Below are 27174 nucleotides of genomic sequence, written 5' to 3' on the forward strand. Positions count from 1 at the left end.
TCGTTTTCTCTAATAGCCGAACAGCTTAATAAAGAAAACGGCGTGGCAGTGAATCATCGTGGTAAAACAATTGTATTATTGACACGACGAGTATAATCGACGTAGTTTTTATAAATGTTGCCGGTCGAACGCATCCTTATGTGACCATTAATACCTACGTTCTTATAGAACATACTATTGCGAGCACACTGGTACAAAAATGAAATACATACATCGACAAATAATGTCAGGACAGTGAATTGAAAATACACTTTTCAAAGCGAGTTTCGCCCATATGCCGCCGCGGGTAACACTTCGGCCACTTCCCACACTGTTTTGGGTGGGCTCGAATCGAATTAAATATAGGACAAGATACCCTTCGGGTGAGCTTTGAAGTGGGTATAAGTAAAGAATAGCTTGGGTGAGAGGAAGCGTCGGTAGTTGTAGAGATAGAGCCAGGGCTAGACCCAGCTGCGCGGCTGAATAAGAGGCTACTTGAACACCTGGTCGGCTTAGGCTTGGCGGGCAGGGTCCAGAGGGAGGGGCGGCGGTGTGAGGTCTTCTTTCATCATGATGTGTGGAGTCTTCTTTCTTCTTAGGAGTTGACGTCTTCTTTCTTCTTTGAAGCTGAAGTCTTCTTTCTTCTTTGAAGCTGGAGTCTTCCGTCTTCTGTCTTGCACGTTGGTCTGCTCCGAAGCTTGCAGGGGTTCCACCACCTCAAAACGAGCAAAATTAGGTCCCTATACCCCTAAAGAGGGGGGGGGGGTGAAGGCGGCTACCTTCGGGCGAATCTGGTGCTGAAGCTAGGCTGGTTATTTTTCTTTGTTCTTTTGCGTGGAGTTTGGTCTGTTGGCGTGCTTGGTGAAGGTGTGGGTCTTGTCGCTTTCACATATTCGTTCAAGTCTTCTCTTGCTGCTCGCCATACGCTGTTGCACTTCAGGGTCATCATGTGTGTTACTACCCTGGTAACAGTTTCCTCGCCGTTTCTGTGTTTCTTCGTTATTGTTCCTGCTTCCACGTCCAGGATTGACAATGGTTCTTCTGTGTCCTTGGGGTCGTGAATCAGGAATCTGCGTGGGGATTGCAGACCTTCTAGGCTTACTGGGTAGATCGATTCTTGGTCGTATTCTGACAATTCGAAGCCGTCGCCCTCCTCGTTTCCATATACTGGGTCCCTCAGTGGTACATGAAATTCTTGCATTCTTGGGTCAGCGTTTTCTTCGACAAAACTCATGACAGTAGTGTATGGGTTGAACAATTTCGGGGCTGCTATGCTGGTAGTCACTTTGGGTTCAGGTGCGATGACAGTTGATGGTTCAGCAGATGTTGAGATCGGTTGAGAAGCCGTCGGAGTGCTGTCGTTTGCCGTAGTCGGGTTTGCTGGTGTAGGGTTGGCCTATGTTGTAGTAGAGCAGGTGAACATGGCCTCTGGTATCACAAACGGTGGTAGGTTGTTCTCCTTGTATAGTTCCTTGAGTATTTCATATCGTAGTCTGAGATCTCCACCTGAGAGCGCCGTTGCGAAGTGTATCAGGGCTGCAACAGTGCTATCAGGGGTGGCTGCTGGCGGCGTGAGTGAGGACGGCTGGCTGGCTGGGTTGAGAGGTGTTGTCTGTGACCTTGAGTGGCTAGCCCGGGAGCTGCTGGTCCAGTAGTTTAGTTGTGCGCCGCTCGCATGGGTGGGCTACGACATTGAATCTATATTTATATGCATATGTCCGTGTAGAGAATTTTATTGCGATTCCAATGATACCACAATTAGCGATGTAGGACAACTGTAGGCTTCGCAACTATTAAGAGAGTGGAAACATTTTGTTGCTGTTTGGCGCTCTCGGCTAGTGATCTGAATAGTTTTTTATTTGGTGTTGATAATCCTTATGCTTTGGCGGCATTTTATAGATATGTTCTTATAGACAATTTTATTGCGAACACAGTGATACCAAAGTTAAATACGTGCGCCTTCAATTATTGTCAGGACAGTCAAAAAAGTGTACACTTTTTCGGTCTTACCGCATAGGCGCGCGAAGCGCCAAAAGCATCTGGGGTATGATTTTTTTTTGAACGCCGAGAGCGCGAAAGTGTTATTTAAAATGTCTGAAATGTCGGAAATTTGACTCCTGAGCGTGATTTTTGAGCCGAATTCTGACTCTCTGCACCTATTTTCAGTTTCAAATTACGACGTTTCATACCGAAAATATGCCAATTACTGTAAACGGCGATGGGTCATATTTTGCCCAAACCCCCCTGCTGTTTTTAAAATGTCTGAAATGTCGGAAATTTGACTCCTGAGCGTGATTTTTGAGCCGAATTCTGACTCTCTGCACCTATTTTCAGTTTCAAATTACGACTTTTCATACCGAAAATATGCCAATTACTGAAAACGACGATGGGTCATATTTTGCCCAAACCCCCCTGCAGTTTTTAAACACTTTGGCGCATTCCTGCAGACCGTCGTTGTCACCAATATTATTAATCACACCGCACGCGTGCCCCTCTCGGGAGTCACGAGCAAAAATATTTGTATAAAATCCATTTACAGTCTCCGTGGTGTAGTGGTAAGACACTCGCCTGGCGTTCCGCGAGCGCTATGTCATGGGTTCGTATCCTGGCCGGGGAGGATTTACTGGGCGCAATTCCTTAACTGTAGCCTCTGTTTAACGCAACAGTAAAATGTGTACTTGGATGAAAAAAACGATTCTTCGTGGCAGGGGATCGTATTCCAGGGACGTGCCCGAAACGCTACGTGTACTAGTGGCTGTACATGAATGTAACAACTCTTGTATATATCTCAAAAAAAAAAAAAATTATTATCCGATCAACTTGGGAATAGTTTACAAATGTTTGCCATGAAATTTTCGTTTTCTCTAATAGCCGAACAGCTTAATAAAGAAAACGGCGTGGCAGTCAATCATCGTGGTAAAACAATTGTATTATTGACACGACGAGTATAATCGACGTAGTTTTTATAAATGTTGCCGGTCGAACGCATCCTTATGTGACCATTAATACCTACGTTCTTATAGAACATACTATTGCGAGCACATTGGTACAAAAATGGAATACATACATCGACAAATAATGTCAGGACAGTGAATTGAATATACACTTTTCAAAGCGAGTTTCGCCCATATGCCACCGCGGTAACACTTCGGCCACTTCCCACACTGTTTTGGGTGGGCTCGAATCGAATTAAATATAGGACAAGATACCCTTCGGGTGAGCTTTGAAGTGTGTATAAGTAAAGAATAGCTTGGGTGAGAGGAAGCGTCGGTAGTTGTAGAGATAGAGCCAGGGCTAGACCCAGCTGCGCGGCTGAATATGAGGCTACTTGAACACCTGGTCGGCTTAGGCTTGGCGGGCAGGATCCAGAGGGAGGGGCGGCGGTGTGAGGTCTTCTTTCCTCATGATGTGTGGAGTCTTCTTTCTTCTTAGGAGTTGAAGTCTTCTTTCTTCATTGAAGCTGAAGTCTTCTTTCTTCTTTGAAGCTGGAGTCTTCCGTCTTCTGTCTTGCACGTTGGTCTGCTCCGAAGCTTGCAGGGGTTCCACCACCTCAAAACGAGCAAAATTAGGTCCCTATACCCCTAAAGAGGGGGGGGGGTGAAGGCGGCTACCTTCGGGCGAATCTGGTGCTGAAGCTAGGCTGGTTATTTTTCTTTGTTCTTTTGCGTGGAGTTTGGTCTGTTGGCGTGCTTGGTGAAGGTGTGGGTCTTGTCGCTTTCACATATTCGTTCAAGTCTTCTCTTGCTGCTCGCCATACGCTGTTGCACATCAGGCTTTTCATGTGTGTTACTACCCTGGTAACAGTTTCCTCGCCGTTTCTGTGTTTCTTCGTTATTGTTCCTGCTTCCACGTCCAGGATTGACAATGGTTCTTCTGTGTCCTTGGGGTCGTGAATCAGGAATCTGCGTGAGGATTGCAGACCTTCTAGGCTTACTGGGTAGATCGATTCTTGGTCGTATTCTGACAATTCGAAGCCGTCGCCCTCCTCGTTTCCATATACTGGGTCCCTCAGTGGTACATGAAATTCTTGCATTCTTGGGTCAGCGTTTTCTTCGACAAAACTCATGACAGTAGTGTATGGGTTGAACAATTTCGGGGCTGCTATGCTGGTAGTCACTTTGGGTTCAGGTGCGATGACAGTTGATGGTTCAGCAGATGTTGAGATCGGTTGAGAAGCCGTCGGAGTGCTGTCGTTTGCCGTAGTCGGGTTTGCTGGTGTAGGGTTGGCCTATGTTGTAGTAGAGCAGGTGAACATGGCCTCTGGTATCACAAACGGTGGTAGGTTGTTCTCCTTGTATAGTTCCTTGAGTATTTCATATCGTAGTCTGAGATCTCCACCTGAGAGCGCCGTTGCGAAGTGTATCAGGGCTGCAACAGTGCTATCAGGGGTGGCTGCTGGCGGCGTGAGTGAGGACGGCTGGCTGGCTGGGTTGAGAGGTGTTGTCTGTGACCTTGAGTGGCTGGCCCGGGAGCTGCTGGTCCAGTAGTTTAGTTGTGCGCCGCTCGCATGGGTGGGCTACGACATTGAATCTATATTTATATGCATATGTCCGTGTAGAGAATTTTATTGCGATTCCAATGATACCACAATTAGCGATGTAGGACAACTGTAGGCTTCGCAACTATTAAGAGAGTGGAAACATTTTGTTGCTGTTTGGCACTCTCGGCTTGTGATCTGAATAGTTTTTTATTTGGTGTTGATAATCCTTATGCTTTGGCGGCATTTTATAGATATGTTCTAATAGACAATTTTATTGCGAACACAGTGATACCAAAGTTAAATACGTGCGCCTTCAATTATTGTCAGGACAGTCAATTAATTGTTACAATAATTGACAATAATTGACAATAATTGACAGTCAAAAAAGTGTACACTTTTTCGGTCTTACCGCATAGGCGCGCGAAGCGCCGAAAGCATCTGGGGTATGATTTTTTTTTTGAACGCCGAGAGCGCGAAAGTGTTATTTAAAATGTCTGAAATGTCGGAAATTTGACTCCTGAGCGTGATTTTTGAGCCGAATTCTGACTCTCTGCACCTATTTTCAGTTTCAAATTACGACGTTTCATACCGAAAATATGCCAATTACTGTAAACGGCGATGGGTCATATTTTGCCCAAACCCCCCTGCAGTTTTTAAAATGTCTGAAATGTCGGAAATTTGACTCCTGAGCGTGATTTTTGAGCCGAATTCTGACTCTCTGCACCTATTTTCAGTTTCAAATTACGACTTTTCATACCGAAAATATGCCAATTACTGAAAACGACGATGGGTCATATTTTGCCCAAACCCCCCTGCAGTTTTTAAACACTTTGGCGCATTCCTGCAGACCGTCGTTGTCACCAATATTATTAATCACACCGCACGCGTGCCCCTCTCGGGAGTCACGAGCAAAAATATTTGTATAAAATCCATTTACAGTCTCCGTGGTGTAGTGGTAAGACACTCGCCTGGCGTTCCGCGAGCGCTATGTCATGGGTTCGTATCCTGGCCGGGGAGGATTTACTGGGCGCAATTCCTTAACTGTAGCCTCTGTTTAACGCAACAGTAAAATGTGTACTTGGATGAAAAAACGATTCTTCGCGGCAGGGGATCGTATTCCAGGGACCTGCCCGAAACGCTACGTGTACTAGTGGCTGTACATGAATGTAACAACTCTTGTATATATCTCAAAAAAAAAAAAAAAATTATTATCCGATCAACTTGGGAATAGTTTACAAATGTTTGCCATGAAATTTTCGTTTTCTCTAATAGCCGAACAGCTTAATAAAGAAAACGGCGTGGCAGTGAATCATCGTGGTAAAACAATTGTATTATTGACACGACGAGTATAATCGACGTAGTTTTTATAAATGTTGCCGGTCGAACGCATCCTTATGTGACCATTAATACCTACGTTCTTATAGAACATACTATTGCGAGCACATTGGTACAAAAATGGAATACATACATCGACAAATAATGTCAGGACAGTGAATTGAATATACACTTTTCAAAGCGAGTTTCGCCCATATGCCGCCGCGGTAACACTTCGGCCACTTCCCACACTGTTTTGGGTGGGCTCGAATCGAATTAAATATAGGACAAGATACCCTTCGGGTGAGCTTTGAAGTGTGTATAAGTAAAGAATAGCTTGGGTGAGAGGAAGCGTCGGTAGTTGTAGAGATAGAGCCAGGGCTAGACCCAGCTGCGCGGCTGAATATGAGGCTACTTGAACACCTGGTCGGCTTAGGCTTGGCGGGCAGGATCCAGAGGGAGGGGCGGCGGTGTGAGGTCTTCTTTCCTCATGATGTGTGGAGTCTTCTTTCTTCTTAGGAGTTGAAGTCTTCTTTCTTCATTGAAGCTGAAGTCTTCTTTCTTCTTTGAAGCTGGAGTCTTCCGTCTTCTGTCTTGCACGTTGGTCTGCTCCGAAGCTTGCAGGGGTTCCACCACCTCAAAACGAGCAAAATTAGGTCCCTATACCCCTAAAGAGGGGGGGGGGGGTGAAGGCGGCTACCTTCGGGCGAATCTGGTGCTGAAGCTAGGCTGGTTATTTTTCTTTGTTCTTTTGCGTGGAGTTTGGTCTGTTGGCGTGCTTGGTGAAGGTGTGGGTCTTGTCGCTTTCACATATTCGTTCAAGTCTTCTCTTGCTGCTCGCCATACGCTGTTGCACATCAGGGTTTTCATGTGTGTTACTACCCTGGTAACAGTTTCCTCGCCGTTTCTGTGTTTCTTCGTTATTGTTCCTGCTTCCACGTCCAGGATTGACAATGGTTCTTCTGTGTCCTTGGGGTCGTGAATCAGGAATCTGCGTGAGGATTGCAGACCTTCTAGGCTTACTGGGTAGATCGATTCTTGGTCGTATTCTGACAATTCGAAGCCGTCGCCCTCCTCGTTTCCATATACTGGGTCCCTCAGTGGTACATGAAATTCTTGCATTCTTGGGTCAGCGTTTTCTTCGACAAAACTCATGACAGTAGTGTATGGGTTGAACAATTTCGGGGCTGCTATGCTGGTAGTCACTTTGGGTTCAGGTGCGATGACAGTTGATGGTTCAGCAGATGTTGAGATCGGTTGAGAAGCCGTCGGAGTGCTGTCGTTTGCCGTAGTCGGGTTTGCTGGTGTAGGGTTGGCCTATGTTGTAGTAGAGCAGGTGAACATGGCCTCTGGTATCACAAACGGTGGTAGGTTGTTCTCCTTGTATAGTTCCTTGAGTATTTCATATCGTAGTCTGAGATCTCCACCTGAGAGCGCCGTTGCGAAGTGTATCAGGGCTGCAACAGTGCTATCAGGGGTGGCTGCTGGCGGCGTGAGTGAGGACGGCTGGCTGGCTGGGTTGAGAGGTGTTGTCTGTGACCTTGAGTGGCTGGCCCGGGAGCTGCTGGTCCAGTAGTTTAGTTGTGCGCCGCTCGCATGGGTGGGCTACGACATTGAATCTATATTTATATGCATATGTCCGTGTAGAGAATTTTATTGCGATTCCAATGATACCACAATTAGCGATGTAGGACAACTGTAGGCTTCGCAACTATTAAGAGAGTGGAAACATTTTGTTGCTGTTTGGCACTCTCGGCTTGTGATCTGAACACCTTTTTTATTTGGTGTTGATAAATGCCGCCAATAATTTGGCGGCATTTTATAGATATGTTCTTATAGACAATTTTATTGCGAACACAGTGATACCAAAGTTAAATACGTGCGCCTTCAATTATTGTCAGGACAGTCAATTAATTGTTACAATAATTGACAATAATTGACAATAATTGACAGTCAAAAAAGTGTACACTTTTTCGGTCTTACCGCATAGGCGCGCGAAGCGCCGAAAGCATCTGGGGTATGATTTTTTTTTTGAACGCCGAGAGCGCGAAAGTGTTATTTAAAATGTCTGAAATGTCGGAAATTTGACTCCTGAGCGTGATTTTTGAGCCGAATTCTGACTCTCTGCACCTATTTTCAGTTTCAAATTACGACGTTTCATACCGAAAATATGCCAATTACTGTAAACGGCGATGGGTCATATTTTGCCCAAACCCCCCTGCAGTTTTTAAAATGTCTGAAATGTCGGAAATTTGACTCCTGAGCGTGATTTTTGAGCCGAATTCTGACTCTCTGCACCTATTTTCAGTTTCAAATTACGACTTTTCATACCGAAAATATGCCAATTACTGAAAACGACGATGGGTCATATTTTGCCCAAACCCCCCTGCAGTTTTTAAACACTTTGGCGCATTCCTGCAGACCGTCGTTGTCACCAATATTATTAATCACACCGCACGCGTGCCCCTCTCGGGAGTCACGAGCAAAAATATTTGTATAAAATCCATTTACAGTCTCCGTGGTGTAGTGGTAAGACACTCGCCTGGCGTTCCGCGAGCGCTATGTCATGGGTTCGTATCCTGGCCGGGGAGGATTTACTGGGCGCAATTCCTTAACTGTAGCCTCTGTTTAACGCAACAGTAAAATGTGTACTTGGATGAAAAAACGATTCTTCGCGGCAGGGGATCGTATTCCAGGGACCTGCCCGAAACGCTACGTGTACTAGTGGCTGTACATGAATGTAACAACTCTTGTATATATCTCAAAAAAAAAAAAAAAATTATTATCCGATCAACTTGGGAATAGTTTACAAATGTTTGCCATGAAATTTTCGTTTTCTCTAATAGCCGAACAGCTTAATAAAGAAAACGGCGTGGCAGTGAATCATCGTGGTAAAACAATTGTATTATTGACACGACGAGTATAATCGACGTAGTTTTTATAAATGTTGCCGGTCGAACGCATCCTTATGTGACCATTAATACCTACGTTCTTATAGAACATACTATTGCGAGCACATTGGTACAAAAATGAAATACATACATCGACAAATAATGTCAGGACAGTGAATTGAATATACACTTTTCAAAGCGAGTTTCGCCCATATGCCGCCGCGGGTAACACTTCGGCCACTTCCCACACTGTTTTGGGTGGGCTCGAATCGAATTAAATATAGGACAAGATACCCTTCGGGTGAGCTTTGAAGTGGGTATAAGTAAAGAATAGCTTGGGTGAGAGGAAGCGTCGGTAGTTGTAGAGATAGAGCCAGGGCTAGACCCAGCTGCGCGGCTGAATATGAGGCTACTTGAACACCTGGTCGGCTTAGGCTTGGCGGGCAGGGTCCAGAGGGAGGGGCGGCGGTGTGAGGTCTTCTTTCCTCATGATGTGTGGAGTCTTCTTTCTTCTTAGGAGTTGAAGTCTTCTTTCTTCTTTGAAGCTGAAGTCTTCTTTCTTCTTTGAAGCTGGAGTCTTCCGTCTTCTGTCTTGCACGTTGGTCTGCTCCGAAGCTTGCAGGGGTTCCACCACCTCAAAACGAGCAAAATTAGGTCCCTATACCCCTAAAGAGGGGGGGGGGTGAAGGCGGCTACCTTCGGGCGAATCTGGTGCTGAAGCTAGGCTGGTTATTTTTCTTTGTTCTTTTGCGTGGAGTTTGGTCTGTTGGCGTGCTTGGTGAAGGTGTGGGTCTTGTCGCTTTCACATATTCGTTCAAGTCTTCTCTTGCTGCTCGCCATACGCTGTTGCACATCAGGGTCTTCATGTGTGTTACTACCCTGGTAACAGTTTCCTCGCCGTTTCTGTGTTTCTTCGTTATTGTTCCTGCTTCCACGTCCAGGATTGACAATGGTTCTTCTGTGTCCTTGGGGTCGTGAATCAGGAATCTGCGTGAGGATTGCAGACCTTCTAGGCTTACTGGGTAGATCGATTCTTGGTCGTATTCTGACAATTCGAAGCCGTCGCCCTCCTCGTTTCCATATACTGGGTCCCTCAGTGGTACATGAAATTCTTGCATTCTTGGGTCAGCGTTTTCTTCGACAAAACTCATGACAGTAGTGTATGGGTTGAACAATTTCGGGGCTGCTATGCTGGTAGTCACTTTGGGTTCAGGTGCGATGACAGTTGATGGTTCAGCAGATGTTGAGATCGGTTGAGAAGCCGTCGGAGTGCTGTCGTTTGCCGTAGTCGGGTTTGCTGGTGTAGGGTTGGCCTATGTTGTAGTAGAGCAGGTGAACATGGCCTCTGGTATCACAAACGGTGGTAGGTTGTTCTCCTTGTATAGTTCCTTGAGTATTTCATATCGTAGTCTGAGATCTCCACCTGAGAGCGCCGTTGCGAAGTGTATCAGGGCTGCAACAGTGCTATCAGGGGTGGCTGCTGGCGGCGTGAGTGAGGACGGCTGGCTGGCTGGGTTGAGAGGTGTTGTCTGTGACCTTGAGTGGCTGGCCCGGGAGCTGCTGGTCCAGTAGTTTAGTTGTGCGCCGCTCGCATGGGTGGGCTACGACATTGAATCTATATTTATATGCATATGTCCGTGTAGAGAATTTTATTGCGATTCCAATGATACCACAATTAGCGATGTAGGACAACTGTAGGCTTCGCAACTATTAAGAGAGTGGAAACATTTTGTTGCTGTTTGGCACTCTCGGCTTGTGATCTGAATAGTTTTTTATTTGGTGTTGATAATCCTTATGCTTTGGCGGCATTTTATAGATATGTTCTTATAGACAATTTTATTGCGAACACAGTGATACCAAAGTTAAATACGTGCGCCTTCAATTATTGTCAGGACAGTCAATTAATTGTTACAATAATTGACAATAATTGACAATAATTGACAGTCAAAAAAGTGTACACTTTTTCGGTCTTACCGCATAGGCGCGCGAAGCGCCGAAAGCATCTGGGGTATGATTTTTTTTTTGAACGCCGAGAGCGCGAAAGTGTTATTTAAAATGTCTGAAATGTCGGAAATTTGACTCCTGAGCGTGATTTTTGAGCCGAATTCTGACTCTCTGCACCTATTTTCAGTTTCAAATTACGACGTTTCATACCGAAAATATGCCAATTACTGTAAACGGCGATGGGTCATATTTTGCCCAAACCCCCCTGCAGTTTTTAAAATGTCTGAAATGTCGGAAATTTGACTCCTGAGCGTGATTTTTGAGCCGAATTCTGACTCTCTGCACCTATTTTCAGTTTCAAATTACGACTTTTCATACCGAAAATATGCCAATTACTGAAAACGACGATGGGTCATATTTTGCCCAAACCCCCCTGCAGTTTTTAAACACTTTGGCGCATTCCTGCAGACCGTCGTTGTCACCAATATTATTAATCACACCGCACGCGTGCCCCTCTCGGGAGTCACGAGCAAAAATATTTGTATAAAATCCATTTACAGTCTCCGTGGTGTAGTGGTAAGACACTCGCCTGGCGTTCCGCGAGCGCTATGTCATGGGTTCGTATCCTGGCCGGGGAGGATTTACTGGGCGCAATTCCTTAACTGTAGCCTCTGTTTAACGCAACAGTAAAATGTGTACTTGGATGAAAAAACGATTCTTCGCGGCAGGGGATCGTATTCCAGGGACCTGCCCGAAACGCTACGTGTACTAGTGGCTGTACATGAATGTAACAACTCTTGTATATATCTCAAAAAAAAAAAAAAAATTATTATCCGATCAACTTGGGAATAGTTTACAAATGTTTGCCATGAAATTTTCGTTTTCTCTAATAGCCGAACAGCTTAATAAAGAAAACGGCGTGGCAGTGAATCATCGTGGTAAAACAATTGTATTATTGACACGACGAGTATAATCGACGTAGTTTTTATAAATGTTGCCGGTCGAACGCATCCTTATGTGACCATTAATACCTACGTTCTTATAGAACATACTATTGCGAGCACATTGGTACAAAAATGGAATACATACATCGACAAATAATGTCAGGACAGTGAATTGAATATACACTTTTCAAAGCGAGTTTCGCCCATATGCCGCCGCGGTAACACTTCGGCCACTTCCCACACTGTTTTGGGTGGGCTCGAATCGAATTAAATATAGGACAAGATACCCTTCGGGTGAGCTTTGAAGTGTGTATAAGTAAAGAATTGCTTGGGTGAGAGGAAGCGTCGGTAGTTGTAGAGATAGAGCCAGGGCTAGACCCAGCTGCGCGGCTGAATATGAGGCTACTTGAACACCTGGTCGGCTTAGGCTTGGCGGGCAGGATCCAGAGGGAGGGGCGGCGGTGTGAGGTCTTCTTTCCTCATGATGTGTGGAGTCTTCTTTCTTCTTAGGAGTTGAAGTCTTCTTTCTTCATTGAAGCTGAAGTCTTCTTTCTTCTTTGAAGCTGGAGTCTTCCGTCTTCTGTCTTGCACGTTGGTCTGCTCCGAAGCTTGCAGGGGTTCCACCACCTCAAAACGAGCAAAATTAGGTCCCTATACCCCTAAAGAGGGGGGGGGGGGTGAAGGCGGCTACCTTCGGGCGAATCTGGTGCTGAAGCTAGGCTGGTTATTTTTCTTTGTTCTTTTGCGTGGAGTTTGGTCTGTTGGCGTGCTTGGTGAAGGTGTGGGTCTTGTCGCTTTCACATATTCGTTCAAGTCTTCTCTTGCTGCTCGCCATACGCTGTTGCACATCAGGGTTTTCATGTGTGTTACTACCCTGGTAACAGTTTCCTCGCCGTTTCTGTGTTTCTTCGTTATTGTTCCTGCTTCCACGTCCAGGATTGACAATGGTTCTTCTGTGTCCTTGGGGTCGTGAATCAGGAATCTGCGTGAGGATTGCAGACCTTCTAGGCTTACTGGGTAGATCGATTCTTGGTCGTATTCTGACAATTCGAAGCCGTCGCCCTCCTCGTTTCCATATACTGGGTCCCTCAGTGGTACATGAAATTCTTGCATTCTTGGGTCAGCGTTTTCTTCGACAAAACTCATGACAGTAGTGTATGGGTTGAACAATTTCGGGGCTGCTATGCTGGTAGTCACTTTGGGTTCAGGTGCGATGACAGTTGATGGTTCAGCAGATGTTGAGATCGGTTGAGAAGCCGTCGGAGTGCTGTCGTTTGCCGTAGTCGGGTTTGCTGGTGTAGGGTTGGCCTATGTTGTAGTAGAGCAGGTGAACATGGCCTCTGGTATCACAAACGGTGGTAGGTTGTTCTCCTTGTATAGTTCCTTGAGTATTTCATATCGTAGTCTGAGATCTCCACCTGAGAGCGCCGTTGCGAAGTGTATCAGGGCTGCAACAGTGCTATCAGGGGTGGCTGCTGGCGGCGTGAGTGAGGACGGCTGGCTGGCTGGGTTGAGAGGTGTTGTCTGTGACCTTGAGTGGCTGGCCCGGGAGCTGCTGGTCCAGTAGTTTAGTTGTGCGCCGCTCGCATGGGTGGGCTACGACATTGAATCTATATTTATATGCATATGTCCGTGTAGAGAATTTTATTGCGATTCCAATGATACCACAATTAGCGATGTAGGACAACTGTAGGCTTCGCAACTATTAAGAGAGTGGAAACATTTTGTTGCTGTTTGGCACTCTCGGCTTGTGATCTGAACACCTTTTTTATTTGGTGTTGATAAATGCCGCCAATAATTTGGCGGCATTTTATAGATATGTTCTTATAGACAATTTTATTGCGAACACAGTGATACCAAAGTTAAATACGTGCGCCTTCAATTATTGTCAGGACAGTCAATTAATTGTTACAATAATTGACAATAATTGACAATAATTGACAGTCAAAAAAGTGTACACTTTTTCGGTCTTACCGCATAGGCGCGCTAAGCGCCGAAAGCATCTGGGGTATGATTTTTTTTTCAACGCCGAGAGCGCGAAAGTGTTATTTAAAATGTCTGAAATGTCGGAAATTTGACTCCTGAGCGTGATTTTTGAGCCGAATTCTGACTCTCTGCACCTATTTTCAGTTTCAAATTACGACGTTTCATACCGAAAATATGCCAATTACTGTAAACGGCGATGGGTCATATTTTGCCCAAACCCCCCTGCAGTTTTTAAAATGTCTGAAATGTCGGAAATTTGACTCCTGAGCGTGATTTTTGAGCCGAATTCTGACTCTCTGCACCTATTTTCAGTTTCAAATTACGACTTTTCATACCGAAAATATGCCAATTACTGAAAACGACGATGGGTCATATTTTGCCCAAACCCCCCTGCAGTTTTTAAAATGTCTGAAATGTCGGAAATTTGACTCCTGAGCGTGATTTTTGAGCCGAATTCTGACTCTCTGCACCTATTTTCAGTTTCAAATTACGACTTTTCATACCGAAAATATGCCAATTACTGAAAACGACGATGGGTCATATTTTGCCCAAACCCCCCTGCAGTTTTTAAACACTTTGGCGCATTCCTGCAGACCGTCGTTGTCACCAATATTATTAATCACACCGCACGCGTGCCCCTCTCGGGAGTCACGAGCAAAAATATTTGTATAAAATCCATTTACAGTCTCCGTGGTGTAGTGGTAAGACACTCGCCTGGCGTTCCGCGAGCGCTATGTCATGGGTTCGTATCCTGGCCGGGGAGGATTTACTGGGCGCAATTCCTTAACTGTAGCCTCTGTTTAACGCAACAGTAAAATGTGTACTTGGATGAAAAAACGATTCTTCGCGGCAGGGGATCGTATTCCAGGGACCTGCCCGAAACGCTACGTGTACTAGTGGCTGTACATGAATGTAACAACTCTTGTATATATCTCAAAAAAAAAAAAAAATATATTATCCGATCAACTTGGGAATAGTTTACAAATGTTTGCCATGAAATTTTCGTTTTCTCTAATAGCCGAACAGCTTAATAAAGAAAACGGCGTGGCAGTGAATCATCGTGGTAAAACAATTGTATTATTGACACGACGAGTATAATCGACGTAGTTTTTATAAATGTTGCCGGTCGAACGCATCCTTATGTGACCATTAATACCTACGTTCTTATAGAACATACTATTGCGAGCACATTGGTACAAAAATGAAATACATACATCGACAAATAATGTCAGGACAGTGAATTGAATATACACTTTTCAAAGCGAGTTTCGCCCATATGCCGCCGCGGGTAACACTTCGGCCACTTCCCACACTGTTTTGGGTGGGCTCGAATCGAATTAAATATAGGACAAGATACCCTTCGGGTGAGCTTTGAAGTGGGTATAAGTAAAGAATAGCTTGGGTGAGAGGAAGCGTCGGTAGTTGTAGAGATAGAGCCAGGGCTAGACCCAGCTGCGCGGCTGAATATGAGGCTACTTGAACACCTGGTCGGCTTAGGCTTGGCGGGCAGGGTCCAGAGGGAGGGGCGGCGGTGTGAGGTCTTCTTTCCTCATGATGTGTGGAGTCTTCTTTCTTCTTAGGAGTTGAAGTCTTCTTTCTTCTTTGAAGCTGAAGTCTTCTTTCTTCTTTGAAGCTGGAGTCTTCCGTCTTCTGTCTTGCACGTTGGTCTGCTCCGAAGCTTGCAGGGGTTCCACCACCTCAAAACGAGCAAAATTAGGTCCCTATACCCCTAAAGAGGGGGGGGGTGAAGGCGGCTACCTTCGGGCGATTCTGGTGCTGAAGCTAGGCTGGTTATTTTTCTTTGTTCTTTTGCGTGGAGTTTGGTCTGTTGGCGTGCTTGGTGAAGGTGTGGGTCTTGTCGCTTTCACATATTCGTTCAAGTCTTCTCTTGCTGCTCGCCATACGCTGTTGCACATCAGGGTCTTCATGTGTGTTACTACCCTGGTAACAGTTTCCTCGCCGTTTCTGTGTTTCTTCGTTATTGTTCCTGCTTCCACGTCCAGGATTGACAATGGTTCTTCTGTGTCCTTGGGGTCGTGAATCAGGAATCTGCGTGGGGATTGCAGACCTTCTAGGCTTACTGGGTAGATCGATTCTTGGTCGTATTCTGACAATTCGAAGCCGTCGCCCTCCTCGTTTCCATATACTGGGTCCCTCAGTGGTACATGAAATTCTTGCATTCTTGGGTCAGCGTTTTCTTCGACAAAACTCATGACAGTAGTGTATGGGTTGAACAATTTCGGGGCTGCTATGCTGGTAGTCACTTTGGGTTCAGGTGCGATGACAGTTGATGGTTCAGCAGATGTTGAGATCGGTTGAGAAGCCGTCGGAGTGCTGTCGTTTGCCGTAGTCGGGTTTGCTGGTGTAGGGTTGGCCTATGTTGTAGTAGAGCAGGTGAACATGGCCTCTGGTATCACAAACGGTGGTAGGTTGTTCTCCTTGTATAGTTCCTTGAGTATTTCATATCGTAGTCTGAGATCTCCACCTGAGAGCGCCGTTGCGAAGTGTATCAGGGCTGCAACAGTGCTATCAGGGGTGGCTGCTGGCGGCGTGAGTGAGGACGGCTGGCTGGCTGGGTTGAGAGGTGTTGTCTGTGACCTTGAGTGGCTGGCCCGGGAGCTGCTGGTCCAGTAGTTTAGTTGTGCGCCGCTCGCATGGGTGGGCTACGACATTGAATCTATATTTATATGCATATGTCCGTGTAGAGAATTTTATTGCGATTCCAATGATACCACAATTAGCGATGTAGGACAACTGTAGGCTTCGCAACTATTAAGAGAGTGGAAACATTTTGTTGCTGTTTGGCGCTCTCGGCTAGTGATCTGAATAGTTTTTTATTTGGTGTTGATAATCCTTATGCTTTGGCGGCATTTTATAGATATGTTCTTATAGACAATTTTATTGCGAACACAGTGATACCAAAGTTAAATACGTGCGCCTTCAATTATTGTCAGGACAGTCAAAAAAGTGTACACTTTTTCGGTCTTACCGCATAGGCGCGCGAAGCGCTGAAAGCATCTGGGGTATGATTTTTTTTTGAACGCCGAGAGCGCGAAAGTGTTATTTAAAATGTCTGAAATGTCGGAAATTTGACTCCTGAGCGTGATTTTTGAGCCGAATTCTGACTCTCTGCACCTATTTTCAGTTTCAAATTACGACGTTTCATACCGAAAATATGCCAATTACTGTAAACGGCGATGGGTCATTTTTGCCCAAACCCCCCTGCAGTTTTTAAAATGTCTGAAATGTCGGAAATTTGACTCCTGAGCGTGATTTATGAGCCGAATTCTGACTCTCTGCACCTATTTTCAGTTTCAAATTACGACTTTTCATACCGAAAATATGCCAATTACTGAAAACGACGATGGGTCATATTTTGCCCAAACCCCCCTGCAGTTTTTAAACACTTTGGCGCATTCCTGCAGACCGTCGTTGTCACCAATATTATTAATCACACCGCACGCGTGTCCCTCTCGGGAGTCACGAGCAAAAATATTTGTATAAAATCCATTTACAGTCTCCGTGGTGTAGTGGTAAGACACTCGCCTGGCGTTCCGCGAGCGCTATGTCATGGGTTCGTATCCTGGCCGGGGAGGATTTACTGGGCGCAATTCCTTAACTGTAGCCTCTGTTTAACGCAACAGTAAAATGTGTACTTGGATGAAAAAAACGATTCTTCGCGGCAGGGGATCGTATTCCAGGGACGTGCCCGAAACGCTACGTGTACTAGTGGCTGTACATGAATGTAACAACTCTTGTATATATCTCAAAAAAAAAAAAAAATTATCCGATCAACTTGGGAATAGTTTACAAATGTTTGCCATGAAATTTTCGTTTTCTCTAATAGCCGAACAGCTTAATAAAGAAAACGGCGTGGCAGTGAATCATCGTGGTAAAACAATTGTATTATTGACACGACGAGTATAATCGACGTAGTTTTTATAAATGTTGCCTGTCGAACGCATCCTTATGTGACCATTAATACCTACGTTCTTATAGAACATACTATTGCGAGCACATTGGTACAAAAATGAAATACATACATCGACAAATAATGTCAGGACAGTGAATTGAATATACACTTTTCAAAGCGAGTTTCGCCCATATGCCGCCGCGGGTAACACTTCGGCCACTTCCCACACTGTTTTGGGTGGGCTCGAATCGAATTAAATATAGGACAAGATACCCTTCGGGTGAGCTTTGAAGTGGGTATAAGTAAAGAATAGCTTGGGTGAGAGGAAGCGTCGGTAGTTGTAGAGATAGAGCCAGGGCTAGACCCAGCTGCGCGGCTGAATATGAGGCTACTTGAACACCTGGTCGGCTTAGGCTTGGCGGGCAGGGTCAAGAGGGAGGGGCGGCGGTGTGAAGTCTTCTTTCCTCATGATGTGTGGAGTCTTCTTTCTTCTTAGGAGTTGAAGTCTTCTTTCTTCTTTGAAGCTGAAGTCTTCTTTCTTCTTTGAAGCTGGAGTCTTCCGTCTTCTGTCTTGCACGTTGGTCTGCTCCGAAGCTTGCAGGGGTTCCACCACCTCAAAACGAGCAAAATTAGGTCCCTATACCCCTAAAGAGGGGGGGGGTGAAGGCGGCTACCTTCGGGCGAATCTGGTGCTGAAGCTAGGCTGGTTATTTTTCTTTGTTCTTTTGCGTGGAGTTTGGTCTGTTGGCGTGCTTGGTGAAGGTGTGGGTCTTGTCGCTTTCACATATTCGTTCAAGTCTTCTCTTGCTGCTCGCCATACGCTGTTGCACATCAGGGTCTTCATGTGTGTTACTACCCTGGTAACAGTTTCCTCGCCGTTTCTGTGTTTCTTCGTTATTGTTCCTGCTTCCACGTCCAGGATTGACAATGGTTCTTCTGTGTCCTTGGGGTCGTGAATCAGGAATCTGCGTGGGGATTGCAGACCTTCTAGGCTTACTGGGTAGATCGATTCTTGGTCGTATTCTGACAATTCGAAGCCGTCGCCCTCCTCGTTTCCATATACTGGGTCCCTCAGTGGTACATGAAATTCTTGCATTCTTGGGTCAGCGTTTTCTTCGACAAAACTCATGACAGTAGTGTATGGGTTGAACAATTTCGGGGCTGCTATGCTGGTAGTCACTTTGGGTTCAGGTGCGATGACAGTTGATGGTTCAGCAGATGTTGAGATCGGTTGAGAAGCCGTCGGAGTGCTGTCGTTTGCCGTAGTCGGGTTTGCTGGTGTAGGGTTGGCCTATGTTGTAGTAGAGCAGGTGAACATGGCCTCTGGTATCACAAACGGTGGTAGGTTGTTCTCCTTGTATAGTTCCTTGAGTATTTCATATCGTAGTCTGAGATCTCCACCTGAGAGCGCCGTTGCGAAGTGTATCAGGGCTGCAACAGTGCTATCAGGGGTGGCTGCTGGCGGCGTGAGTGAGGACGGCTGGCTGGCTGGGTTGAGAGGTGTTGTCTGTGACCTTGAGTGGCTGGCCCGGGAGCTGCTGGTCCAGTAGTTTAGTTGTGCGCCGCTCGCATGGGTGGGCTACGACATTGAATCTATATTTATATGCATATGTCCGTGTAGAGAATTTTATTGCGATTCCAATGATACCACAATTAGCGATGTAGGACAACTGTAGGCTTCGCAACTATTAAGAGAGTGGAAACATTTTGTTGCTGTTTGGCGCTCTCGGCTAGTGATCTGAATAGTTTTTTATTTGGTGTTGATAATCCTTATGCTTTGGCGGCATTTTATAGATATGTTCTTATAGACAATTTTATTGCGAACACAGTGATACCAAAGTTAAATACGTGCGCCTTCAATTATTGTCAGGACAGTCAATTAATTGTTACAATAATTGACAATAATTGACAATAATTGACAGTCAAAAAAGTGTACACTTTTTCGGTCTTACCGCATAGGCGCGCGAAGCGCCGAAAGCATCTGGGGTATGATTTTTTTTTGAACGCCGAGAGCGCGAAAGTGTTATTTAAAATGTCTGAAATGTTGGAAATTTGACTCCTGAGCGTGATTTTTGAGCCGAATTCTGACTCTCTGCACCTATTTTCAGTTTCAAATTACGACGTTTCATACCGAAAATATGCCAATTACTGTAAACGGCGATGGGTCATATTTTGCCCAAACCCCCCTGCAGTTTTTAAAATGTCTGAAATGTCGGAAATTTGACTCCTGAGCGTGATTTTTGAGCCGAATTCTGACTCTCTGCACCTATTTTCAGTTTCAAATTACGACTTTTCATACCGAAAATATGCCAATTACTGAAAACGACGATGGGTCATATTTTGCCCAAACCCCCCTGCAGTTTTTAAACACTTTGGCGCATTCCTGCAGACCGTCGTTGTCACCAATATTATTAATCACACCGCACGCGTGCCCCTCTCGGGAGTCACGAGCAAAAATATTTGTATAAAATCCATTTACAGTCTCCGTGGTGTAGTGGTAAGACACTCGCCTGGCGTTCCGCGAGCGCTATGTCATGGGTTCGTATCCTGGCCGGGGAGGATTTACTGGGCGCAATTCCTTAACTGTAGCCTCTGTTTAACGCAACAGTAAAATGTGTACTTGGATGAAAAAACGATTCTTCGCGGCAGGGGATCGTATTCCAGGGACCTGCCCGAAACGCTACGTGTACTAGTGGCTGTACATGAATGTAACAACTCTTGTATATATCTCAAAAAAAAAAAAAAAATTATTATCCGATCAACTTGGGAATAGTTTACAAATGTTTGCCATGAAATATTCGTTTTCTCTAATAGCCGAACAGCTTAATAAAGAAAACGGCGTGGCAGTGAATCATCGTGGTAAAACAATTGTATTATTGACACGACGAGTATAATCGACGTAGTTTTTATAAATGTTGCCGGTCGAACGCATCCTTATGTGACCATTAATACCTACGTTCTTATAGAACATACTATTGCGAGCACATTGGTACAAAAATGAAATACATACATCGACAAATAATGTCAGGACAGTGAATTGAATATACACTTTTCAAAGAGAGTTTCGCCCATATGCCGCCGCGGGTAACACTTCGGCCACTTCCCACACTGTTTTGGGTGGGCTCGAATCGAATTAAATATAGGACAAGATACCCTTCGGGTGAGCTTTGAAGTGGGTATAAGTAAAGAATAGCTTGGGTGAGAGGAAGCGTCGGTAGTTGTAGAGATAGAGCCAGGGCTAGACCCAGCTGCGCGGCTGAATATGAGGCTACTTGAACACCTGGTCGGCTTAGGCTTGGCGGGCAGGGTCCAGAGGGAGGGGCGGCGGTGTGAGGTCTTCTTTCCTCATGATGTGTGGAGTCTTCTTTCTTCTTAGGAGTTGAAGTCTTCTTTCTTCTTTGAAGCTGAAGTCTTCTTTCTTCTTTGAAGCTGGAGTCTTCCGTCTTCTGTCTTGCACGTTGGTCTGCTCCGAAGCTTGCAGGGGTTCCACCACCTCAAAACGAGCAAAATTAGGTCCCTATACCCCTAAAGAGGGGGGGGGTGAAGGCGGCTACCTTCGGGCGAATCTGGTGCTGAAGCTAGGCTGGTTATTTTTCTTTGTTCTTTTGCGTGGAGTTTGGTCTGTTGGCGTGCTTGGTGAAGGTGTGGGTCTTGTCGCTTTCACATATTCGTTCAAGTCTTCTCTTGCTGCTCGCCATACGCTGTTGCACATCAGGGTCTTCATGTGTGTTACTACCCTGGTAACAGTTTCCTCGCCGTTTCTGTGTTTCTTCGTTATTGTTCCTGCTTCCACGTCCAGGATTGACAATGGTTCTTCTGTGTCCTTGGGGTCGTGAATCAGGAATCTGCGTGGGGATTGCAGACCTTCTAGGCTTACTGGGTAGATCGATTCTTGGTCGTATTCTGACAATTCGAAGCCGTCGCCCTCCTCGTTTCCATATACTGGGTCCCTCAGTGGTACATGAAATTCTTGCATTCTTGGGTCAGCGTTTTCTTCGACAAAACTCATGACAGTAGTGTATGGGTTGAACAATTTCGGGGCTGCTATGCTGGTAGTCACTTTGGGTTCAGGTGCGATGACAGTTGATGGTTCAGCAGATGTTGAGATCGGTTGAGAAGCCGTCGGAGTGCTGTCGTTTGCCGTAGTCGGGTTTGCTGGTGTAGGGTTGGCCTATGTTGTAGTAGAGCAGGTGAACATGGCCTCTGGTATCACAAACGGTGGTAGGTTGTTCTCCTTGTATAGTTCCTTGAGTATTTCATATCGTAGTCTGAGATCTCCACCTGAGAGCGCCGTTGCGAAGTGTATCAGGGCTGCAACAGTGCTATCAGGGGTGGCTGCTGGCGGCGTGAGTGAGGACGGCTGGCTGGCTGGGTTGAGAGGTGTTGTCTGTGACCTTGAGTGGCTGGCCCGGGAGCTGCTGGTCCAGTAGTTTAGTTGTGCGCCGCTCGCATGGGTGGGCTACGACATTGAATCTATATTTATATGCATATGTCCGTGTAGAGAATTTTATTGCGATTCCAATGATACCACAATTAGCGATGTAGGACAACTGTAGGCTTCGCAACTATTAAGAGAGTGGAAACATTTTGTTGCTGTTTGGCGCTCTCGGCTAGTGATCTGAATAGTTTTTTATTTGGTGTTGATAATCCTTATGCTTTGGCGGCATTTTATAGATATGTTCTTATAGACAATTTTATTGCGAACACAGTGATACCAAAGTTAAATACGTGCGCCTTCAATTATTGTCAGGACAGTCAAAAAAGTGTACACTTTTTCGGTCTTACCGCATAGGCGCGCGAAGCGCTGAAAGCATCTGGGGTATGATTTTTTTTTGAACGCTGAGAGCGCGAAAGTGTTATTTAAAATGTCTGAAATGTCGGAAATTTGACTCCTGAGCGTGATTTTTGAGCCGAATTCTGACTCTCTGCACCTATTTTCAGTTTCAAATTACGACGTTTCATACCGAAAATATGCCAATTACTGTAAACGGCGATGGGTCATTTTTGCCCAAACCCCCCTGCAGTTTTTAAAATGTCTGAAATGTCGGAAATTTGACTCCTGAGCGTGATTTATGAGCCGAATTCTGACTCTCTGCACCTATTTTCAGTTTCAAATTACGACTTTTCATACCGAAAATATGCCAATTACTGAAAACGACGATGGGTCATATTTTGCCCAAACCCCCCTGCAGTTTTTAAACACTTTGGCGCATTCCTGCAGACCGTCGTTGTCACCAATATTATTAATCACACCGCACGCGTGTCCCTCTCGGGAGTCACGAGCAAAAATATTTGTATAAAATCCATTTACAGTCTCCGTGGTGTAGTGGTAAGACACTCGCCTGGCGTTCCGCGAGCGCTATGTCATGGGTTCGTATCCTGGCCGGGGAGGATTTACTGGGCGCAATTCCTTAACTGTAGCCTCTGTTTAACGCAACAGTAAAATGTGTACTTGGATGAAAAAAACGATTCTTCGCGGCAGGGGATCGTATTCCAGGGACGTGCCCGAAACGCTACGTGTACTAGTGGCTGTACATGAATGTAACAACTCTTGTATATATCTCAAAAAAAAAAAAAAAATTATTATCCGATCAACTTGGGAATAGTTTACAAATGTTTGCCATGAAATTTTCGTTTTCTCTAATAGCCGAACAGCTTAATAAAGAAAACGGCGTGGCAGTGAATCATCGTGGTAAAACAATTGTATTATTGACACGACGAGTATAATCGACGTAGTTTTTATAAATGTTGCCTGTCGAACGCATCCTTATGTGACCATTAATACCTACGTTCTTATAGAACATACTATTGCGAGCACATTGGTACAAAAATGAAATACATACATCGACAAATAATGTCAGGACAGTGAATTGAATATACACTTTTCAAAGCGAGTTTCGCCCATATGCCGCCGCGGGTAACACTTCGGCCACTTCCCACACTGTTTTGGGTGGGCTCGAATCGAATTAAATATAGGACAAGATACCCTTCGGGTGAGCTTTGAAGTGGGTATAAGTAAAGAATAGCTTGGGTGAGAGGAAGCGTCGGTAGTTGTAGAGATAGAGCCAGGGCTAGACCCAGCTGCGCGGCTGAATATGAGGCTACTTGAACACCTGGTCGGCTTAGGCTTGGCGGGCAGGGTCAAGAGGGAGGGGCGGCGGTGTGAAGTCTTCTTTCCTCATGATGTGTGGAGTCTTCTTTCTTCTTAGGAGTTGAAGTCTTCTTTCTTCTTTGAAGCTGAAGTCTTCTTTCTTCTTTGAAGCTGGAGTCTTCCGTCTTCTGTCTTGCACGTTGGTCTGCTCCGAAGCTTGCAGGGGTTCCACCACCTCAAAACGAGCAAAATTAGGTCCCTATACCCCTAAAGAGGGGGGGGGGTGAAGGCGGCTACCTTCGGGCGAATCTGGTGCTGAAGCTAGGCTGGTTATTTTTCTTTGTTCTTTTGCGTGGAGTTTGGTCTGTTGGCGTGCTTGGTGAAGGTGTGGGTCTTGTCGCTTTCACATATTCGTTCAAGTCTTCTCTTGCTGCTCGCCATACGCTGTTGCACATCAGGGTCTTCATGTGTGTTACTACCCTGGTAACAGTTTCCTCGCCGTTTCTGTGTTTCTTCGTTATTGTTCCTGCTTCCACGTCCAGGATTGACAATGGTTCTTCTGTGTCCTTGGGGTCGTGAATCAGGAATCTGCGTGGGGATTGCAGACCTTCTAGGCTTACTGGGTAGATCGATTCTTGGTCGTATTCTGACAATTCGAAGCCGTCGCCCTCCTCGTTTCCATATACTGGGTCCCTCAGTGGTACATGAAATTCTTGCATTCTTGGGTCAGCGTTTTCTTCGACAAAACTCATGACAGTAGTGTATGGGTTGAACAATTTCGGGGCTGCTATGCTGGTAGTCACTTTGGGTTCAGGTGCGATGACAGTTGATGGTTCAGCAGATGTTGAGATCGGTTGAGAAGCCGTCGGAGTGCTGTCGTTTGCCGTAGTCGGGTTTGCTGGTGTAGGGTTGGCCTATGTTGTAGTAGAGCAGGTGAACATGGCCTCTGGTATCACAAACGGTGGTAGGTTGTTCTCCTTGTATAGTTCCTTGAGTATTTCATATCGTAGTCTGAGATCTCCACCTGAGAGCGCCGTTGCGAAGTGTATCAGGGCTGCAACAGTGCTATCAGGGGTGGCTGCTGGCGGCGTGAGTGAGGACGGCTGGCTGGCTGGGTTGAGAGGTGTTGTCTGTGACCTTGAGTGGCTGGCCCGGGAGCTGCTGGTCCAGTAGTTTAGTTGTGCGCCGCTCGCATGGGTGGGCTACGACATTGAATCTATATTTATATGCATATGTCCGTGTAGAGAATTTTATTGCGATTCCAATGATACCACAATTAGCGATGTAGGACAACTGTAGGCTTCGCAACTATTAAGAGAGTGGAAACATTTTGTTGCTGTTTGGCGCTCTCGGCTAGTGATCTGAATAGTTTTTTATTTGGTGTTGATAATCCTTATGCTTTGGCGGCATTTTATAGATATGTTCTTATAGACAATTTTATTGCGAACACAGTGATACCAAAGTTAAATACGTGCGCCTTCAATTATTGTCAGGACAGTCAATTAATTGTTACAATAATTGACAATAATTGACAATAATTGACAGTCAAAAAAGTGTACACTTTTTCGGTCTTACCGCATAGGCGCGCGAAGCGCCGAAAGCATCTGGGGTATGATTTTTTTTTGAACGCCGAGAGCGCGAAAGTGTTATTTAAAATGTCTGAAATGTCGGAAATTTGACTCCTGAGCGTGATTTTTGAGCCGAATTCTGACTCTCTGCACCTATTTTCAGTTTCAAATTACGACGTTTCATACCGAAAATATGCCAATTACTGTAAACGGCGATGGGTCATATTTTGCCCAAACCCCCCTGCAGTTTTTAAAATGTCTGAAATGTCGGAAATTTGACTCCTGAGCGTGATTTTTGAGCCGAATTCTGACTCTCTGCACCTATTTTCAGTTTCAAATTACGACTTTTCATACCGAAAATATGCCAATTACTGAAAACGACGATGGGTCATATTTTGCCCAAACCCCCCTGCAGTTTTTAAACACTTTGGCGCATTCCTGCAGACCGTCGTTGTCACCAATATTATTAATCACACCGCACGCGTGCCCCTCTCGGGAGTCACGAGCAAAAATATTTGTATAAAATCCATTTACAGTCTCCGTGGTGTAGTGGTAAGACACTCGCCTGGCGTTCCGCGAGCGCTATGTCATGGGTTCGTATCCTGGCCGGGGAGGATTTACTGGGCGCAATTCCTTAACTGTAGCCTCTGTTTAACGCAACAGTAAAATGTGTACTTGGATGAAAAAACGATTCTTCGCGGCAGGGGATCGTATTCCAGGGACCTGCCCGAAACGCTACGTGTACTAGTGGCTGTACATGAATGTAACAACTCTTGTATATATCTCAAAAAAAAAAAAAAAATTATTATCCGATCAACTTGGGAATAGTTTACAAATGTTTGCCATGAAATATTCGTTTTCTCTAATAGCCGAACAGCTTAATAAAGAAAACGGCGTGGCAGTGAATCATCGTGGTAAAACAATTGTATTATTGACACGACGAGTATAATCGACGTAGTTTTTATAAATGTTGCCGGTCGAACGCATCCTTATGTGACCATTAATACCTACGTTCTTATAGAACATACTATTGCGAGCACATTGGTACAAAAATGAAATACATACATCGACAAATAATGTCAGGACAGTGAATTGAATATACACTTTTCAAAGAGAGTTTCGCCCATATGCCGCCGCGGGTAACACTTCGGCCACTTCCCACACTGTTTTGGGTGGGCTCGAATCGAATTAAATATAGGACAAGATACCCTTCGGGTGAGCTTTGAAGTGGGTATAAGTAAAGAATAGCTTGGGTGAGAGGAAGCGTCGGTAGTTGTAGAGATAGAGCCAGGGCTAGACCCAGCTGCGCGGCTGAATATGAGGCTACTTGAACACCTGGTCGGCTTAGGCTTGGCGGGCAGGGTCCAGAGGGAGGGGCGGCGGTGTGAGGTCTTCTTTCCTCATGATGTGTGGAGTCTTCTTTCTTCTTAGGAGTTGAAGTCTTCTTTCTTCTTTGAAGCTGAAGTCTTCTTTCTTCTTTGAAGCTGGAGTCTTCCGTCTTCTGTCTTGCACGTTGGTCTGCTCCGAAGCTTGCAGGGGTTCCACCACCTCAAAACGAGCAAAATTAGGTCCCTATACCCCTAAAGAGGGGGGGGGTGAAGGCGGCTACCTTCGGGCGAATCTGGTGCTGAAGCTAGGCTGGTTATTTTTCTTTGTTCTTTTGCGTGGAGTTTGGTCTGTTGGCGTGCTTGGTGAAGGTGTGGGTCTTGTCGCTTTCACATATTCGTTCAAGTCTTCTCTTGCTGCTCGCCATACGCTGTTGCACATCAGGGTCTTCATGTGTGTTACTACCCTGGTAACAGTTTCCTCGCCGTTTCTGTGTTTCTTCGTTATTGTTCCTGCTTCCACGTCCAGGATTGACAATGGTTCTTCTGTGTCCTTGGGGTCGTGAATCAGGAATCTGCGTGGGGATTGCAGACCTTCTAGGCTTACTGGGTAGATCGATTCTTGGTCGTATTCTGACAATTCGAAGCCGTCGCCCTCCTCGTTTCCATATACTGGGTCCCTCAGTGGTACATGAAATTCTTGCATTCTTGGGTCAGCGTTTTCTTCGACAAAACTCAT

The 27174-nt window shown here is 45.5% G+C and overlaps 1 protein-coding gene across 1 annotated transcript; it reads right to left on the reverse strand.

Moving 5' to 3' along the window:
- Positions 1-791: 791 nt before the first annotated feature.
- Positions 792-27174, reverse strand: LOC138357251 (mucin-17-like). Its single transcript, XM_069313913.1, has 10 exons — positions 26902-27174; positions 24022-24456; positions 21188-21622; positions 18308-18742; positions 15479-15913; positions 12426-12860; positions 9543-9977; positions 6656-7090; positions 3773-4207; positions 792-1049 (listed from the first exon to the last, which is right to left on the reverse strand). The coding sequence occupies exons 1-10, from the start codon at positions 27172-27174 to the stop codon at positions 792-794; spliced, it is 4011 nt and encodes a 1336-aa protein (XP_069170014.1).

Source organism: Procambarus clarkii, chromosome 76, assembly GCF_040958095.1.
Source record: "Procambarus clarkii isolate CNS0578487 chromosome 76, FALCON_Pclarkii_2.0, whole genome shotgun sequence".
Classification (NCBI taxonomy): Eukaryota; Metazoa; Arthropoda; class Malacostraca; order Decapoda; family Cambaridae; genus Procambarus; species Procambarus clarkii.

Excerpts from the sequence above, each read along its gene's own strand:
- LOC138357251 (XM_069313913.1), bottom strand. The coding sequence starts at position 27,174 with ATGAGTTTTGTCGAAGAAAACGCTGACCCAAGAATGCAAGAATTTCAT. Across the intron at positions 18,743-21,187 it reads GCGAGGAAACTGTTACCAGG|GCCAACCCTACACCAGCAAA; the intron begins GTAGTAACACAC and ends ACTACAACATAG. Across the intron at positions 9,978-12,425 it reads GCGAGGAAACTGTTACCAGG|GCCAACCCTACACCAGCAAA; the intron begins GTAGTAACACAC and ends ACTACAACATAG.